General features: G+C 36.5%; 1 protein-coding gene across 1 annotated transcript in view; it reads right to left on the reverse strand.

The window, feature by feature from the left end:
- Nucleotides 1-18,724, reverse strand: part of CWC22 (CWC22 spliceosome associated protein homolog) — a 34,274-nt gene extending 15,550 nt beyond the window's left edge. The window contains exons 1-14 of the mRNA XM_074144857.1: nt 18,692-18,724; nt 18,022-18,133; nt 14,967-15,034; nt 14,118-14,234; nt 13,746-14,003; nt 13,125-13,253; nt 10,650-10,818; nt 10,222-10,275; nt 9,177-9,312; nt 8,882-9,088; nt 8,701-8,763; nt 8,254-8,346; nt 6,926-7,007; nt 5,599-5,659 (exon numbers count right to left, since the gene is read on the reverse strand). Coding sequence (XP_074000958.1) covers nt 5,599-5,659; nt 6,926-7,007; nt 8,254-8,346; nt 8,701-8,763; nt 8,882-9,088; nt 9,177-9,312; nt 10,222-10,275; nt 10,650-10,818; nt 13,125-13,253; nt 13,746-14,003; nt 14,118-14,234; nt 14,967-15,034; nt 18,022-18,048 — 1,464 coding nt within the window. The 5' untranslated portion in view covers nt 18,049-18,133; nt 18,692-18,724. The remainder of the gene's footprint in view (nt 1-5,598; nt 5,660-6,925; nt 7,008-8,253; nt 8,347-8,700; nt 8,764-8,881; nt 9,089-9,176; nt 9,313-10,221; nt 10,276-10,649; nt 10,819-13,124; nt 13,254-13,745; nt 14,004-14,117; nt 14,235-14,966; nt 15,035-18,021; nt 18,134-18,691) is intronic.
- Nucleotides 18,725-19,133: the final 409 nt, after the last annotated feature.

Consider the following 19,133-nt stretch of genomic DNA (forward strand, 5'->3'; position numbering starts at 1 on the left):
CTCAACTCTTTCTTTCAACTAAAAACACTAGAAACTGAAATGTATTTCTCCAAGAACAGAGGAAACAAAAATCTATTATGAGAAAGCATGAAGTAAAAAGCCCGTTTCTGACATTTTAGTCAGGTTTGTTTTCTTTCCTCATAGTTCAGAAACCAGAACAACTACTAATACCATACTCATCTAACTATAGTTCTAATTTATTTAAATTTTCTTCTTTAGTAATGCATGGGATTAATGCAGCTTCAACACAGATAATAACGGTACTTTTTAAAAAGGAGAAATAGTGTGCTCTGCCAAGACTGAACATATGCCCAAAGAAGCAAATGTAAGGCTTGTTTAGAACAGCTTCTCACAGGCTGAAATACAGACTACAACAAAGATTTTCAACTTTTGATCTGCAGACTTCAATAGCCAAGAAAAGCAAGTCTCCTCCTATTAAATTTACTGCTAAAGGGAGAATTTCAACTATATGAATTTTGTTTTTCCTTTAAAAAAAATCAGAAACAAACACATGAGAATTAAATTCTTAGTATTTGGCATACTTAAATACTACTGCCTAATGCAGAAGAGCAGAACTAAGATACTGAAGTTAGTCAAGTCAACAACAACAACAAAGAGCAATAAACCCCTTTGTCAAAGTTTAAGAATCCACCTGGAAGAGTACAAGGGAACAAGAGAGTCCCAATGCACAGAAGATGCATTCAATTGTCTTCCCATCTGAGTAACAGTAACAACACCCACAGATCTGTAATGAAGGAAGCAGAGGCCTGCTAGATTAGCAAGAGTCCACCTGGAACCTACTCCTCGAGCGGGGATGGACGTCAGCACAACAGACAGTAAAAAAGTAAAATTTATAAGATTTTCATACCTGCACAGAATTCAGGAAAGAAGTCAGAAACAAGGGGTGGGTGGGAATCAGAAGCAGGTAGACAGTGATACCACTTAATCTGCTCAGGTCGTAAGAAACAGAGTAACAAGAGAAACAAAATTAACTTGAAGAGGCTTTTAGTAAGAGATTTAGGAAAAGTTCTCATAATAGAACTGAGAAGACTTACAAGATTTCTTTTTTTTTTAAAGAAACAGTGACAGAACAAGAGAAGACCTACAAAACATCATGCACAGGGGCATCCTGAAAAACTAATACAGAAAACACTGAAAAAGGATCAGGAAGAAAACTTGTGACAAGTGTTTTGAAACGGCTTCTGGACATATATATTAACCACAGAGGAGTAACAGTTTTGCTCATTTAAGGTAACTATGATGTGCCAAAAAAAGGATACAGACAGAAGAAACCTGAAAGGTTACAAAAAAAAAAAAAAGAGAGAAACAAGAAAGCACACTGCTTACATCTATCAGAGATGAATGAGATACAGAAGAAAACGATACATCTTAGAAGATTTAAATTCTAATGACTAAAGAAGGGCCCTTTGATACAGAAGATGCAGAAGACAACATTGAACACATTAGGGTTATCTAAAAGGGTGAGAAACAAGTGTGATCAGGAAGACAGTTTAAAGAAAAGGTCCAGGTACAAGAAGCAGGTATATTTTCAGAATCCTGGAGCAAAAATAAATTAATAAAAAAAAAGAGCCAAGGAAAACAGAAAAACTGGAAAGCTGGTAATGAAAACTGAGCTTGTGAACCTGGAAAAGAAAACTGTGAAAAGAAAAGGTGTTTTCTAGAGAAAGAAAAACAGGACACTGTAGTAGGCAAAACGTTTCGCCCCAAAAAAGGTATGTGGGAAAAAATAAAGGATGAGGAAATAAGTGGGTATTTTCTGGAAGTAGAATATGCAGCTGGAGACTAAAAATTAATTGGATGTTTCTGTTTAACAGCATCATTCACTTCTGAAAAAGCAGGATTTCAGTTCATGGCAAAAAGAAAAAAGTGTGTTCATTTCAATTCAGAACACAACTATTTTAGGTTAGTAAATAAGACTGCTGACATCCCCCTCAGCACGCAGTACTAAACTGCAATGCCAGAAAGCAGTATTATGTTGTCCTATTCCATAGATGATCCATTTGAACCTTAATCCTCTTTCTGCAAGCCAGAACTGTGTGACAAATCCATTACTGGTATTAAGCATTCAAACACTTGTGTTGCACAGCAGTTAACGTAACACAATAATCTGATAATTCAACCACTGATAAAAACTGCTAAATATATTCCTGAACTTAGCCCTGCTAAATCACACCAAAAGTCTCTGTAATAAAGATTTCTGGAGCAATTAACCTGCAAGAAAGTCATTAATATTATATTAATCTCAAAATTGTCATTCATGCCTGTCTTTAGGTTTTGAGTATTCTTACGAGCTTTCAGATGGTATTTAATTGACAGTTCACTACTCAAAGCCCGTGGAAAACAGTCTTAATGACAAAATTAAAGGAAGCCGATTTTATTAATTAAAGCCTTACAGCAGGAAAACACAAAGTTACTGTAAAATTAGACTTAATTTGAGAAAAAAAAAATTAAGGAATAGAAACTGCATTAAGGGATACTTCAATCAAACACAGTACCTGCTTCTCATGATAAATGTAACTCATAGCAGGAGTCTTAAGAATGAGGTCTTACCTATACAGTCTTCACTGTAAGAAACAGCCAACCATGACATTATTACCTCTCCTACACCTGATCTAAATTGCAATTTTCTCACAAGCATAAACGAACTTTGAAGATTCACCCAAAGTTCAGCAAACATTTCAGGAATGTCTCAAGACTGGTTAGAGCTTTGAATAATAAGGTGCAAAGAAATTATAGATAAAGACACATCATCCTGCAACATAGGTCACTGAAGCTTTCAGTAAAACAGACCCCCCCCAAAAATTGTTTTATGATTAAAAAAAATTAATCCTGTGGGGTTTTGATAATGAAGACAGTGGGAATCAATTCACTAAAGGCTTCAATCAGAAGATACTAACTTGAAAGAATAAAAGATTATTTTCCTTGTTTAGACACTAGCAGTTAATTCAACCAGAAATTCCTGCTGAGTGCATTCAGTTTTTCATCCACATGGGTAGACTCAAACCCCATAAATCCTTGAATAATTTTATTGTCTGTGTCTGGTTGCTCTCTCTGTTCTCACACTAATGAGGAAACCTCGTTGTGTGGTTTGTTTTTTTTGGGGTTTTTTTTTTTTTTTTTTAGGAGCTGTAGTTTGATACAGTGAGCAAGTCAAAGCTCTCGCATATTTGATTAAGGTGAGGTGAAAAGTAATGATGATTATTCGGGGAAAAAAGAAATCAACACAGAGAAGATGCCTCATGATAGAAGGTGCAGTTTTGAACCACGAATTGTAGCAATTCCTGCAACTAGTATTGAATCATAGGTTGACACCAATTTATTTTTATCTCTTTAGATAGATAGATACTTGCACACAAACACAAAGTGCCAAAAACAACCACTGCTTTTATTTTAACAGCATCTCTTTCACAGCAATTACAGCTGAATCATAACTACATCACCTCAAATTATTCTTTTTTTAACAGGGTGGTGTGCTAACCAAAATAAATTATCTAAGTATCATAAACTGTAATACATAAATTCTTAATCATCTAAATGTTCTAGTTTTAAAAGAATGCTGTAGATTTTAATACGAAGAACTGTGATGCTTAGTGAATTTTACCCATTTTCCAAAGCACAAATTGATAGGAAAAAATCTGTTGGAAATGAGATGTTAACGGAACAAAATACTGTCTAGACAGCTGGTGGGATATCATATTTTGTCTCCTCCAATCACATGCTCTTAGAGAGACATGAAATTCAGTGGAAACATTTCAGAGATTACAGTGCTGCTGGTCACAAAGCTACCATACTCTAAATTAGTTAGCATTGTACTTAATTGATTCCCAAAAGTTCCATATATATTCAATTTAGCCATACTTTCTTGAGTCTCAAAACTAGACCTGGGAGTTGCTCTGAGAGCTCTCCTACAAAATTAGGAGTAACAATTGTGTTTGCAGTGCAGCAGAAAAAAACCAAACACATTTGCATGTTTATTGCCACATACATTAATATGTGATTGATAGGGGAAATAAGGTTTCTCAAAGCTGAGATAGAAATAAAGCCCTTCACAGGATTATGTACTATAAAAAAAATATTAATATTCAGTAAATTAGCACCCTATAAAGTATACAAGAAATATCACCTTGAATTCGTCTGTGTATGTCTGATTATTTGCAGCAAGCAAAGGATTCACACAAAGCAAAAGAAAATAACCTGGTAGCAAATACTAAGTCAAATATCAAAAATAACAAATAAAGAGGTGAAAGAAAACCTGCCTTTTTTATACACCTAAGATTCTGACTTATGGGTTGGTTTTTTTGGGGTTGCTTTTTTCTCCCTCCATTAAATTTATTTTTTCCGAATAGATCTTGCCCACAGAATACTTAGTAGTTGACGGAGACTGCAATGGTATTAAATACCAACAGTTGAGCAATTCTCTGAGCAGTCACCTAACAAGCAGTGTTACAGAAGTATGATCTATCTAGATCTATTCTAGATTGTTCTCTTATTTCTTTAGAGCTGAATTGATTTGCTAGAAACCAGGATTTTTTTTTCTCTTTAGAATTCTTCAGGTTATGCTTCACCAAGAATCATAATCCCATGCATGCATAGTATTGTATTTCATGCAGAGAATTCAAGAATTAGATAAGAAAATACACAACGATCATCTGAATTCTTAGTTTACTTCCATGTAAATTCCTTAAAAACAGAAAAACTAAAAAAAAATAACAGGCAAACCAATTTCTGATTACTAGGTTAAACTAAGTTTTCAAAGAACACCTAACTCTAGCCCAAATCTCCACTTACTAGTTACTATTATGACTAGTAAGGTTACTTCTACACACATTGCTTCAAATGCAACAGAGTAGTGATAATTAAAGCCACAAGAAAATTAACAGCTTTCTCAAGTGCAAATCTCATGATAGCTTACAGCTGACTGAAGAACTGTTTATATAATTGGGTATTTATACTCCACCAGGATCTAGCATAAGTACTAGCTGAAGGACAATTTCCTTGACATGAAAACACACCAATTGCATTGACCTTACACACACTGTCTGAAAAAAGATTTTGTCTGATGTTCTCCAAGATTACACCAAAGCAATCATACTTTGAATAATAGCGTATTGAAATAAAGCATTTCTAAGAACACTGTGAAAGCAATGGAACAACACATTCTTTTAGTGATATGCTAAATTTCTAGTCCCACTGATAAAGTCTAAAGCTGTCTGCAAATACGATCTTCAACTCCCAGCTCTTTCAGAGACTGAGCTCTGGTAACGACTGCCAGGCTACAGTACTTTTGGCAGAGAGTAAGTGTTTCAACAGTCCAATGAACAAACTTTTTCAAACAAGCTATAAGCAAACATTTGAGCTGCTTGACAGAAAGAAGCAATTACATAAGATAAATGTCTTATGAACTATGTGTCAGCTTATTTGCTCTAAAGGTTGTAAGGCTCATTTTAAAGAAGAGCTGTAAGAAATCACCCTCATTGGCTTGCTAGGTCCCAGGCCAAGAGTAAGGATTCTAGATACTACCATAGTACTATTTCTTAATAATGTTAATAACAAAAAAGAATAAGCAGCGAGGCTTACAGTTTGACTTTCAGGAAAGTCCATCTTCAGCAATTTGTGAGCACATTCTTCAAAGTCTAAGCTGCAATAATAGAAAAAAATACTTCTCATTATCTATGCAATACATAAAACAATTTTAGAATTATAATGTTTGTTGGTGCTGAAGCTTCAACTATTTTGAAATAAAGTATCTTATTAACATTCAGAAAGCTGTTTGTTTTGTTGAGATTTTTTTTGCTGTTGTTGGTTTTTTTTTTTTTAATAAATATTTTGTGTTTGAGTTTATAGCTGAAAATTAGCCAAAAGTCATTACATTTGCAAGCAATTTGAAAACAACATGACTTGGGTCATGATTTCTATTACATCATCTTACAAAACTCAGCAAAACACAAACATGTGAGCTCATTTTGCACATCATGAAAAACACTGAAATCGAAGCACTGTACATAAGCTCCAAAACCAGTATATACCACACTGTTCTCTTTGCATTCCTGTTCTTGCATACTGAAAGCCTTTAGCTACCAGTAAGTACCTCCCCATGCTGAAGTAGAAGATGAATAAATTTAAGTATGGCAGGAAAGCATTGAACAGTAATTTTGAGACATATATGAGCCTTTCATATATCTCAGTACGGTATTAATTCATAGATCTAATGATCAATACCACAACTACATTATTTCACTCCCCATGCAGGTTCAGACCTGCAGAATGTTGTGGGCCATGCCTACTTTTAACGATGGAATTGAGTGGCATGCAACAGATTTATCTCTCCTTTCACCCAGGCAACACAGGAGTTATACCATCATGTTTTGATTATTTGTGCCATGTACTCCAAGGGGATTTCCTTCTCAAGATGAACACAAATACAGTGAATTTCAGGGTTGGTGTCTGTATGCTTATTGTCCAAACAATGCAGGTAACAACAGGCCTAAAGAGTACCACACTGCAGAACTCCTTACTCTCAGAAGTGGAGAAACTCTACACTATCTCTATTTTAAGTGTGTCAAACACTTTTCTCAGAAATTCTTAAGATGTTTTATAATCTGAAGAACACTGACTTTTATTCACCCAGAAAACTCTGATTACAGCAATCCTCATAGAGAAGTCCCAGTGCACCACTCAAACATTTTGAAACAAACAGGGTTACCTTAGAATGCGTATTTGGGTACCCGTTTGTCAAAACAGTCTGGCTTTATACAATTAGGTCAGGCTCCATAAAGGACACTACCCTGCTGTTTTGTTTTTTTTTTCCCTTTTAAATTGCATACTAAAAAGTATAGGAAGAAAGAGAATTCTAGTTTACCCATTTCAAAAGAACTACACTCATAGGTGTACAAATTATATTTACCTTGACTGAATAGCAAGATAAATTGTACGACGGAAGGAGACGAGGTTAATTTCTGTTTTGTCATGGACAGTAACTTTCTGACCTGGGAAAGAAAAACGTTGTTTTGTAAAGAGTAAAAAAGATATGTAATCTCTTAGAACAGCTCTATTTACTAAGTCTGTAGCACACTAGATAAAGCTTTTTCTCAAAATATTTAGGACTGCTTAGCAGGTTTATTATTTTTTTATTAATATTTTTGCAGAGAAGAAAAAATAGTGTTTACCTCATCTGTAACTAACAAGTAAACATTCAAAGATACAGCTTTAAGAGGGTAACTCCCCATTTAAAGGCTTTTCACATGACTTACCCTGCAAAATGCAAAGGCAACCTCTGGATTTAACATTTCTTGCCTACATTATTAGGAAGGTATTTTCTGCATAATTTAACTATACAATGTTTTATGTACCCTCCCTGATTTTAACAGGAAATTCTTTTTTTCTGTTATGTGTAGGATCTACATTACAACATTCAGCAAAGCTCTGTTGTCCTGGAACAAGCATGAAAAAAAATCTCTTCCAAACCACAACCATTCTGGGAATACTTTCATTCATAACGTATTCACTACTCCTTCAGTCTCGTAAAGTTTGGGCATAGCATAAATGATGAAAAGTTACGTGAATTCTCATACTTTTCATCAGCCTAGAAACTCTGCTGTTCTGTGAAACACTCCAGCAAACTGGTGAGCAAATCCATTCCTGGTATTTTACAAGAACAGGACTTGGCTGGCTTTTCAATTACTCAGTCTACACAAATATTTCAGTTATGCTTACCCACCATTTTTTTCCTGGCAATCAAATGTATGTGTAAACACTGACTGCTTGCACTAAAGATCAAGAAAGGGGGCGGAACTGAACTAAGAAACGAGATGTAGAGGATGTAAACACAGTTGTAAGAAAGCGCATTATGACTTTGAAAGCAATTTAAAAATACAGTAGAGCACTAAAAGTGTCCAGAAAGATTGTCTTTGTTAGTTTTTAAGGAACTCTTTTCATGTTCATTATTTTTACTGTCTTATGTTTGCATGGCTTTTCTTGCATGAAACTACTATGGTCAAGAACAATCAGGCCAAGTTGCTTTTCATTTTCTGCCTGTGCTGAATGCTTCCTTCTAGACCATTACTTTTATACTATTTTCTAGTACACACTTAGATCTGAGAATAATTTAAAAAGAAAACATCCCTTAACATCTGAAGATTCTTAGTTTTGCAAAATTCATAACAAGTTAAACCTTTCTTTCCTGTTCCATCTACAGTCAACCAAACACTAGTAAGGTCCCAGTCATACACTTACCATCTTCATCTTCCTCTTCATCTTCTTCATCTTCCTCACTACTTCCAGCCTCTTGATCTGCTTCAGATTCACTGTCACCTTCATCAAGAATTTCTGAAAGAGCAGTATCCCAGATTAAAAGAATACAGACCACAGTAGTTTTATTACCAAAAAAACCCTTGATCCAACACCCAAGAGTAAAAGGGTTTCTCGGGTGAAGAATGTGGCAGAGCCAAAAAAATAGGTGCATCATAACCAAATAAAAATGTAGCTGCAGAAACAATACTGAAGAAAGTAAGAGGAATGCATTGGAAAGGTCCGTGATGAACTGAAAGACAGTTATCTGGGACACAATTATCACCCACTGTTAAATAATAAAGGTTAGTAACAATAGTTGGATAAGTAAATGCCCTAATGTGTAAATATATAAATAATATGGATAAAATATGCATACACACACACCCCTACCTTTCTTCAGTGTCTTGTATTTCTCTTCATTTTCCATGAAGTTTGGATCCATCTTGAAAACATCTTTAGAATAAAAGAGAATCTTATTTAAAATACAAAATGAAGAAAACAATGAATATTTAATCTTAAATTTGTTTCCATAAGGAATTCAGTCATCGAATTATTCCCATTTGTAACTTACTAAGAACATCCTCTGGGTTGTAGTCATCTTCTAATGGCAACATATGAGTAAACTGATCCTCCTCTTCCACTAGATCTAATCCTTCTGGAATGATTGGATGATCCTTGAAGCCATCCTTCCGTACAGCAAACATGACTTCTATCATATACTGAACACGCATATCAATTTTAGATTCATGCAGAATGTGTCGAAGACGGTCAAAGATTGCTTTGGAAAAAAGACAGAAATGTAAATATGAAAAAGATTTACTAATACAAACACCAAAAGGACAAATATTCTGGCTAATTATACTTACCATTAATACCTCTAGGAGAAACTTCTGTTAATTTGAGCCCACTCTCTTTAATAAATCCAATTGCTACTTCAATACTGTCATCAGTAGGCCTTTCAAGAAGCAAAGTGAGCATTTCCAAACATAAAACCTCATGAGCCTATGGAAACAATATCAATAAAGAATTAGAATGTACAATGTTACACTATTATTACAGTGATTTAATTGACAGAGCAGTCCAGCCTTTGAGGATACTACAACACTCTTGTTTAATCACACACACAAGGCAACTGTAGTGGGACAAAGCTAATTAAGAGAAGCTCAAAATTTCAAATACAATTTTATCACCTGTATTTACACCAACTTTGTAGTGAATGTGACTATGCTATTGAGATGAACAAGCAAGCAATGAAAAAAAAACAGAATGTATTTCCAAGAAGCAAATAAAACAGTACTTACATTACAGAGAGTTTTAAGTGCATTGTGTCTATAATGAAATCAGGTGTTCCAAAACCAGGCATATAAGCAAATGGCACATCTCAAATTAGTTTACTATTTACCAAAATGCTGTATGTTCCCAATGCATTCCTGAAACACTGCTTCTTGACATTATTTAAATTGGACTATCCTGATTTCTAACATAAAAGAGTGGCATAGCACTGGATACAAACTTGATTTAGATGCGACTGAGTCTACTTCTGCCTACATAGATGTTCAAGTCAGATGACAGTGTTGCAAGAAAAATGTTTTAAGATCTGCGGGACAGAGCCTCAGACGAAGCTTGCTTTGCATCAGGATCTGCCTGAATACTACCCCAAACATTTATGAAGTCTGGGGAAGCTCTGGAGTATAAATGCAATGGTAAACGATGATAACTGCATAGGAAATTACCAATGTCTTTTCTAAAAAGGTCCTAACAACTTAGAGCAGGCATTAAAAGGAAACCTGAAATCAGATTTTCAGTAACCATTAGGACAGGAAAAGCAACTTCACTTAGGCTACTGCTGTCTTGAAACCAAAGAAGTAGCCATATAGTGTTTGGATTGAGTAGAAACATGAAATAACATACCACATTCTGATTCATCAAGTGTGCAACAAACTTCGAAGATGTTAGACAAAGTTGCTGCAAAAGAAACAAAATACAAAATTTTAGTACATCTTATGTAGAAGAAAAAAATTACTTAAAGTCTGCGTATCTCACAATCAAATCGAGTCATGAAACCAACTATTTTGGGCTACAGATAGGTGGTCACAGTTAGGGCTGTACACTTTCAAAAAAAAAAAAAAAAGAGAGAAACTATCACAGTACCAAGTCAGAATAGGATGTCAAGCTTTCGTGATACTCTAATACTACTGTACTTAAGGTCCTAAGGGTAAGTTCCGACGCACATGTCTTTGTTGTGTTCCTTTGAAATACGTAATTTGGACACACTTGATACAAGGTTTACACAGCAGAATTACAAGTTTCAGCATGTTCCTTCTTCATATTTTACATACCTTATCATTTCTGCGATATCCTTTGCGAAAGTTCAGTATCAGTCTCTTGAGAATCAATTCACCAATATTTGGAAACTTTGAATTGATAATTGCCACAAGAGCTGCATAAACATGGGTAAAAATTGGAGAGGCACTCTGAGCTTGCAAAATGGATCGAGACAGCAACCCCCTGTAAAAATACACAAATTACAGATTTTTCTGGTAATAAAACATTTAATGTTTTACTCAGTAGATATCACATAAAATAGTATTGTACAGGTGGAATAGTCACAAGATACTAGATGGTTATTTCCAAATGGTTGTTTATCATGCCACAAATGGAGTTGCCATTTGTTGCATGCCATTACATGCCATAAATGTGTTGCCCAAATGTGTCCAAGCTGAGAAATTCTTAAACTGATACCTTATCTTTCATTAAATATTTTTCCTATTAGAACTACATTTGAAAATAAGTGTGTAGAAAGCCTTCATCTTTTATCTGCAATTATCCCTTTTTAACTCCAACGTAGGCTCTTTTTAGCTTTGAGATTAGTATAACTGTGCTGTTTCTTTTCCTCAATTACAAAACCAAAATCCTGTTTGTGACCAAAAAAAATTTGCTCTGCAACTATCTATGAAAAACACAGAATTGTGCTCCACTATAATGATAACTTAAAACATGCAAAACAAACTTTGAAGAAATAAAAGTTTTATTTCCATAAAAGGTCCCCAACAATAAAGATCTACCTACGAGTAACAAAACTGAATGTTCAGTAAAACCGGAATTGGCAAAGTAATGCTTTTCAATGCATTTCTCATATGAAACTGCATATTTTCAAACAATAATTATGTTTTGGAACTGGGAACTGATTATAGAAGACTACTACTTAGGGCCTAAGTGAATGTAAACACAGGGCTCACGAGATAATAGTTCTATTATTGTACTAAAGGTGTCTCTCACATTTATATCAAGACTCAAGTCTGACAAGAATATGAGACTTTTTTTCCTCCCCTCTCAGTTTTGCTTTTTCTAATGCTTTAGCCCATAAAATTTGGTTGTTGCTGTATTACTCCATTACGAATGGGTGAGGGGGGGAAAAAAAGCAGCCCTTCAAACGCAGATCTCCAAGTACACACTGGTATCCAACTCTATCTTCTCTGTGGTCCACTGAAATCTTCCAAAAAAACCTCCTACACGGTACTAAATACAAACTGCATAAGGACCTTATTCCTACTTACTTTGGAGTTGACAACTGTAATAGAACTCATTTCATAGTAGTGCACAGAAACAGAGTATTTAATTTTGAAGCTATTAGTTACTTCTTGCTCACAAACTGAAACTGGCCTGTTTTTAACTAGAGGGTAAATCGGATCTAAAAACTCAGAAAAGCACTTTACAGCTAGGTAAAACTTCATGCCATTACTTTCATATGCATCTTTGTGCAAATTTGGAAGTAAAAATTCAGTATAAGAAGAACGTGGTGTCATCTTCCATCTACCTTATTTTGAAACTTCTAAGCTTATAAGCCACACAAAAACTTCCACAGACAAGTGTATTCTAAAAACATTTAATAAGCTCATTTTAAAACTAAAATATTACTGCTTGTATGAAAAATAAGTTTCAGAGACATGAAATGCAGTCAAGTAAAAGTAGTTTTACAAAAAGCTGTTCAAGACTTCATTATTATTTTTCAAAGAAATCACATTCCAGAACTACTTGCTCACTCTCTAGATTTTACTTAATTGTCTTCTGTTATTTTTATGCAATTTGCAGGATTCTGATCTTTCTATCAACTATGGCATACATGAAAGTAACTCACTCCTTAGCTATAACCTCTTCAAATAACAGTGATTAAGCTGTGACAGAAAAAAATGTTGCTGTCTGAAATGTTAACAGCATTATTTCTGGATATTTTGTTCAGAAGCGTTTTTTTTGGTGGTGGTAGTTTGGTTTTGTTTGTTTAAATGGTAGTCAATCTAAGAAACCTAACGCCTTTAGATTGCATATTTAACCTCTACTGACATCAAAATTAGAGCAAGGAAAGTCATCACACAGTACTTGCACAGTCACCATGACTTAGTACTCAGCTCAAATAGTGTAATAGTATTTTCTCTACATTTAAACAATAAAGAATCCAGCCAGGTAACCATAGTAAAATTTGTTTTGCTAAATACTGGCTACAAATATTATTTGTCCCACAGAAAAACATCCCAGCATACAAAAGTAAATGGACAGAGACACCTGTAAGTCATTCAAGTAAAATGCATAGGTAAAAGCTTTAAGAAAAGGAAGCATATAGCATCTGCTGCACCCTTACCCCTCCCCACCGTTTGAGCAGTCCCAAAGTAGGGGATTACTCTGTGTAGGCCAATATAGCCTAAGGTTAATTTTAAAAAACTAACTAGCATCCATACACTAGACATAGCCATGTACACATAAACAATACACACGTTGGCAGAAAAGCAAGAGAACTGTTTCTAAATACTAAGACTTACCTTCCCCGAACAATATTTTCCTGAAGGAGCTCATGAATGATATTTTCTATATTAGAAACATTCACTTTATTGACCAGACCATTGATTGACTTCTTCAAGGCTTCCCAACTCATTCTCTGATATGCCAAGCTATTACAAAGGTATCAGAAATTATTAATGCATAAATTCAAGGTAACACCAAGTGGATTTTCATAAATATATATGAAAACAAGAATGTAAGTTGTAAAAACTAAAATAGCTAAGACAATATTCACTGCATAAATATGAAGACTTTATAATTGTAAAGTTTACAATTATGCATTTAACTACTAGGAAATCACTGAACCAACATGATATACTAAAATGTTATTCTCCACAGATGTTATAACCCAGTATGTTCAGTTTTCTAAGATATTTAAAAAAAATCTTTGGTCGTGTTCTGTATCCCTCTTTTCTTTTTACACTTTGCAGAGGTACAGACAATCTGATTCTCTTACCTTTCTTCTGATAAAAATGCACCTTCAAAACAATGATCACAGCCCTCAAAAGATATTCCATTTTCACCAACATTCACTGAAACCCTTCAGTGTTTTGCTTTTCAGTAAAAATTCCAATATATTACTTTTATTACTTTCAACTCACCTATTTTTATCAGTGATTTGCTCTTGCATCATCCTGAGCTTGGCAGGAGGAATATACGCACCACCTGTGCGAGTAAGGATTGGATCCACTTCTTCTTTCTTCTTCTTTGAAGTGGTCTCATCATGAGCAAGTGAGCTCTGGTCTGTTGACCTCTCTGGACTCCTGCGATCAGGTGATGAATATCTTCTCTGCTTCCTTCGATCAGACTCTCTCTCCTCCCATCTCTCATAGTATCTCTCTCTCCCCCTTTCCATCCTTCTGAAAAAAAAAAAAAAGCCAAAACAAAACACCCAAGAGTTCATGAAAAGTGTTCACATTTTATTCTTTGAAACAAGTATTTTACTACTGATTACAAAAGAGCTTGATACTCACCTGCCTTCTGAAGTTCTGTCATCACAGTATTCCCTTCTTGAATATTCCTGATCATATCTGCTGTCATCAGAATACCTTCTCTTTCTGGGAGATGGAGACCTGTCATGGTCTATATCCCTATTTGCAACCCAATACACAAAATTCTTAGTAACCGGCTTAGGAAAGCAATGCTATTAGCATCTACTTGCAACACAATGTTACACATATACCAACTGTTCGACTACTGCAACCTGATTTTCAATATACACATCATTCAAATAGAGGACGCTCTTTTTATAACAATTTGTTGTCAGAAAAAAATAATCAAAAATCAAGAGAAGCACTGTAAAAGGAAGCTCCTCCTAGAACTTAAAATTAAATGCTAAACCAATATAGCATCAAATACCATTCCTTGGAACATATGAATTCGTTTCACCTACTTTTGCCTGTGTAGCATAAAACAGAATAGACACTATTAGAAAAAAGATACTGCATTTATTACAAGAGGCTTCATTCCAATTAAAACTGTAGACTTCAAATTACAGTTCTCCACCTCCTGCTGGCATCAATAATCTTGCTCTAAAGTAACAATTGTGGCATCAGCAATATGCAAGTCCAAGCAAAAAGCTGGCATCTAATTTCCATTTTCAAGAAATGAAAACGGATTTTTTAAAGATTTAGTTTTAATAACCAATCTATTTAGTTACTGCTATATTGACATTCAAGTATTTTATTAAATCTACCCTTATTTTTCACTGCTCAATTATAGTAATACATAAAAAAAAAACTGAACCTGACTTTTTTTTAACTTAACTAACTCACTATGTGAGGTATATGAACAGAATTGTAGGGTATAAAAACCAATTCTACCTGTCCTCTGGAGACAAACTTCTTTGGCGTGAACTGTAGTTTTCCTTCCTTTCATAACTGGAACCATGCTTTAAGAAAACAGAAAGAAAAAGCAAGCTTCAACATTACACATTAATTACTGTGAGCGCATATATCTTGAGATCAAAGCGATCCATGTCTTTGCTACCCTACTCCTTCAAATGTCAGTCAGTTATGACAAGGAGAGATGATTCTAAATAACAAGTAGATAAGCAACTGGACTCCCTGCTACAGGATGCTGCAGATGCCAAATGCTTACATGGGTTGAAGAGACTGGACAAACACTGAAGAAAAAATCCAATTACCAAAGAAATCATCGGCCTCACAAAGCTGCAAATAGGCAGAGGCTGGGAAAGTATGTGGGCGAGTACTTTTATGGTTGCCCTGTTCCTAAACTTTTCAAGCCATCTGCTATCAATTACTGCTGGAGCCTAGAATAGATGGACCTCTGGTCTGCCTTTCCTGCTTCCTTCTCCCATATGCCATTTTACACTTTGTCGCATCACATGCAATACCGTTATACCACAGAATTATACCACTGCTTGTCTGAAGAGTGTCTTTCCTCTCTCCTAAAGATCCCCTATATTGCCTAATTTTTCCTTGCCTTCCTTCTTTTTACTAACCATGATTTATTTTCTCATGAGTCATTCCTAGCTTCATACATTATAAACGTCTAAGTTATGCTGATCCACTTGACAGATCCTGGAAACAAATTTAATTCTAGATTTTTGAAATGTCAGGTTTGTAGAACTGATTCTGTGGTCTGAACCACAACATATAGAATTATGGAGTCATACATAAAAATCAGAGTATGACAGCATCGACAACGCACACAGAAAGACACTGACATCATCAAGATGTTTCAAAACTACTTTGATACAGCTAAGTAGCAGGTTTTATGATTTCTATACTTTCATTGTAATGGTCTTCTCTTCCCTTAAAATATTATTTATCCTTTTTCAGAACTACAGTCTCAGGTTACCAGCCATTCATACGCAGAAACTCAACACAAGGGCTTGCTTATGCACCTCGATGGAACTTTTTGCAGAAACACTCATCTCATTTGCTGAAGTGGCATTCGGTCCATTTACATGCTAGTTTTTGCCCCATCAAAGAACCAGTTAAGTGTGCTGGTCAGTAGAACACAAAGGCACCTCCTTCATGAGCAGATCCCAGTTATACCTAATGATCTCCAAAAACATTATTGGAAAGAAAAGTATCCTTACTAAATGGCAAGTGTGGTGTTTACAGTGAGCTGTGCAAGTAAAATCAACACCAACTGAGGCTTCCTAAAGAAATAATAGCAAGAAAATGATTATGTGCATCGTCCTATCAATAGGCTGATGAGGCTATGATATATCCTGATGAGGCAGAGATATATTTCTGCGTATGAATGGCTGGTAACCTGAGACTGTAGTTCTGAAAAAGGATAAATAATATTTTAAGGGAAGAGAAGACCATTACAATGAAAGTATAGAAATCATCACTCGAAATGGTGCATATAGACATGTAAATATAAATATGTGTATTACTGACGCCACTATAACATATTCTAGAATATAGTATTCTCTAGGGTATGTGTTACACTGTATTAAAATTATTCCCAGTATTATCTTGCCTGAGCCAAGACAATGGTACAAAACAAATACATTGCATCATTTACTGGGAGCATGCATCCCTACAAAAGAACATCCATCTGACAATTTAGTTCCAGAGTAGTGTTACCTTTGATGGAAAAGCTAGTACAAGAAATTCCTGTATTTTCACCATGGTTTTCTTCCCCTTTCAATACTCATTTGTGAGACTATACCATATATAGCACATCACTGAAATCATTCAAGGTCCTTAAATTGTTGGGTTTTTCCTCCAAAATAACATAATGCAAAACTGTATCCTAAGCTTCCAAGAAACCGGTAATAAAAATCATTGAAAAACACAGAACAGTTACTGTATTTGAACAACCTTTAGCACATGGGAAAAGGGGGGTCTTTTTAGGATGATCCATTCTCATGAGTTCTACACCACCTGCCTTTGCCCAAGCAGACCCAAAAAGACAAGTGGTCACAGAAATAAAACTATGTTACAGATGTCTCTGTATTTGGCAGTTCTCATGTCTCCTTGCAAAAGGAGCTATGTTTGCTGAAGAACCTGTCACCCTCAGCTCTTTGCGACCAGTCTTTCTGCCTCAAGTTACTATTTTTCCATGTCCATTTTAACATTCTCCATGTCAACATTATTAACAGGAAGTGTCCAAATTAACTGCTTTCACTAACTGGCTTACTTTGACAGATGAGGGAGCACTACCATAACCACCAGTTTGGGAAGATATCAGAAGATATCAAACTATCCTTCAAGCATCCCTATTAAAAAATACTTCAGTCAGAAAAGTCGGAACCAAAAGAGTGAAGAAGCCTATGTAGTGCTGAACCCTAGAATCACAGGCAGAGAAATACCATAGATTTGAGACAGCGTATTAAAAGAACATTGCTCTGCTAACCTGTCCCAAATTTAATGTACTTTACAAATGTGAGATTTCTAAACCATCATTTTAGGAAAGTAATTTTAACCCAAATTTTTTTTCTTGCATTCCTAAAAATCAGTCCCATCCACTCAGAAACATGCCACACAGCTTTTAAAATAGAAAGCTTTAACTTTCACAGTAAGAAATACAGTTGCCACATTAACTGCTACTTCCTCTCTCTTTATCTTTTCATTTTAACATCACCGTTATAACATAATTTTTCAACCCCTCTTTCCTCCATTCCTCAACATTTGTTGTTTAGCCATCATTCAGTCAGCCACTTTTCACCAATTACTTTATCATTACATACTAGTAATGTTCAGAACTTTCACTGTTAGGACAACAGTAATTCACTGACTTCATAGTAATATTTCTCTTATAAACAGCTGCTGTCAATTACGGATACTGTTTGCTTTACATAAAGGGAGTTTTACTTAACACAACATCAACTGCAAACCTAATCACCCTTAATAAGGAAACAAACAAACTCCACAATTTAGGTTTAGGAACACTTACATTTACTTGTGTCACTCTGCTCTTCATCTTGGCTTCCTACTTTTAATGAAGTTCTGAATGCACAGCAGTGAGAAAAACCAAGGTGGAGTTCAGCAAATGAAAGACATTTCATCTATAACATAGAGGAAACAATCAAGAACTTTCTACTGCACAAGGTGCAGAAGCCTGCACTTTTGTTTCTTAAAGCTATGCCTGCATAACTCCTTAAAGCAAACAAACGGCCCTCCCCCCAAACCTGGTCAGATCTCTTAAGGTTACACAGCACCTGCCGTAGGCGATAAAGGCTGTAAAAGGGCAGCTAGGAGTCCACCAGCCCCACCGCCGCGGCCACTCGGCACAGTCAGCCGCCAGCCCTGGCGGCCAGGCCGCGGCAGGTGATGCCGAGTCCCGGCTCACAGGCCTAGCCACAGGGCGCCCAGCCCCGTCCCCGGCCAGCCCCCAGGCAACCCGCGGGGCTGCGTTACCTCCCGGCCCGCGCCCCCCCACCAGCCGCCGAGCTGCGACCCGAGAGAAGAGGCCGCGACCACCCAACCGGCGGGCGGACCCGGCCGGTGAGCGGCGCCAGGGACCTCCCACGACTCCCCCAGGGAAGGAGAGCAGAGCGACCGGCCGCCCTGCCCACGGGAGGGCCCTCACCTACCGCCCGCGGACCACCCTGCCCAGCACCTACCACCCACCGTCGCGCACTGCCCGTACGAACGCCACTTCCGGCGGAGCGCGGCGCGCAATGAGCGCGCGGAGTCCAAGCCCCGCCCAGCGGCGGCGTTCGGCGCGCGCACGTAAACGGCTCCAGCTCCGCGAGCTGCGCGAGGTTTCGGCCGCTGGGGTTTCGCTGCATTACGGGAAATGTAGTATGGTGGCGCTGCCGCCCGCCATCTTGCGGACCTGGCCAGGGCGCTGATGGGGAGCTGTGTTTTATTTCCCTTCAGTCTGTTATTTAGACTAAAAATGCTTGTTGTTGTAGGGAAACAAAACACACAACGGTAAATAAGCCGATAACTAATTGACTAACTCCTAGGTGAGCAGCTGTATAGTGGGTGTGTTGCTCCTTTCAGTCCAGCCTGCGCTCCTGCAGTGCTGGCTTCCTCTCAGGCGAAGGCGTCTCAGAAAAA

This window comes from Numenius arquata, chromosome 3 (assembly GCF_964106895.1).
Source record: "Numenius arquata chromosome 3, bNumArq3.hap1.1, whole genome shotgun sequence".
In the NCBI taxonomy this organism is placed as follows: Eukaryota; Metazoa; Chordata; class Aves; order Charadriiformes; family Scolopacidae; genus Numenius; species Numenius arquata.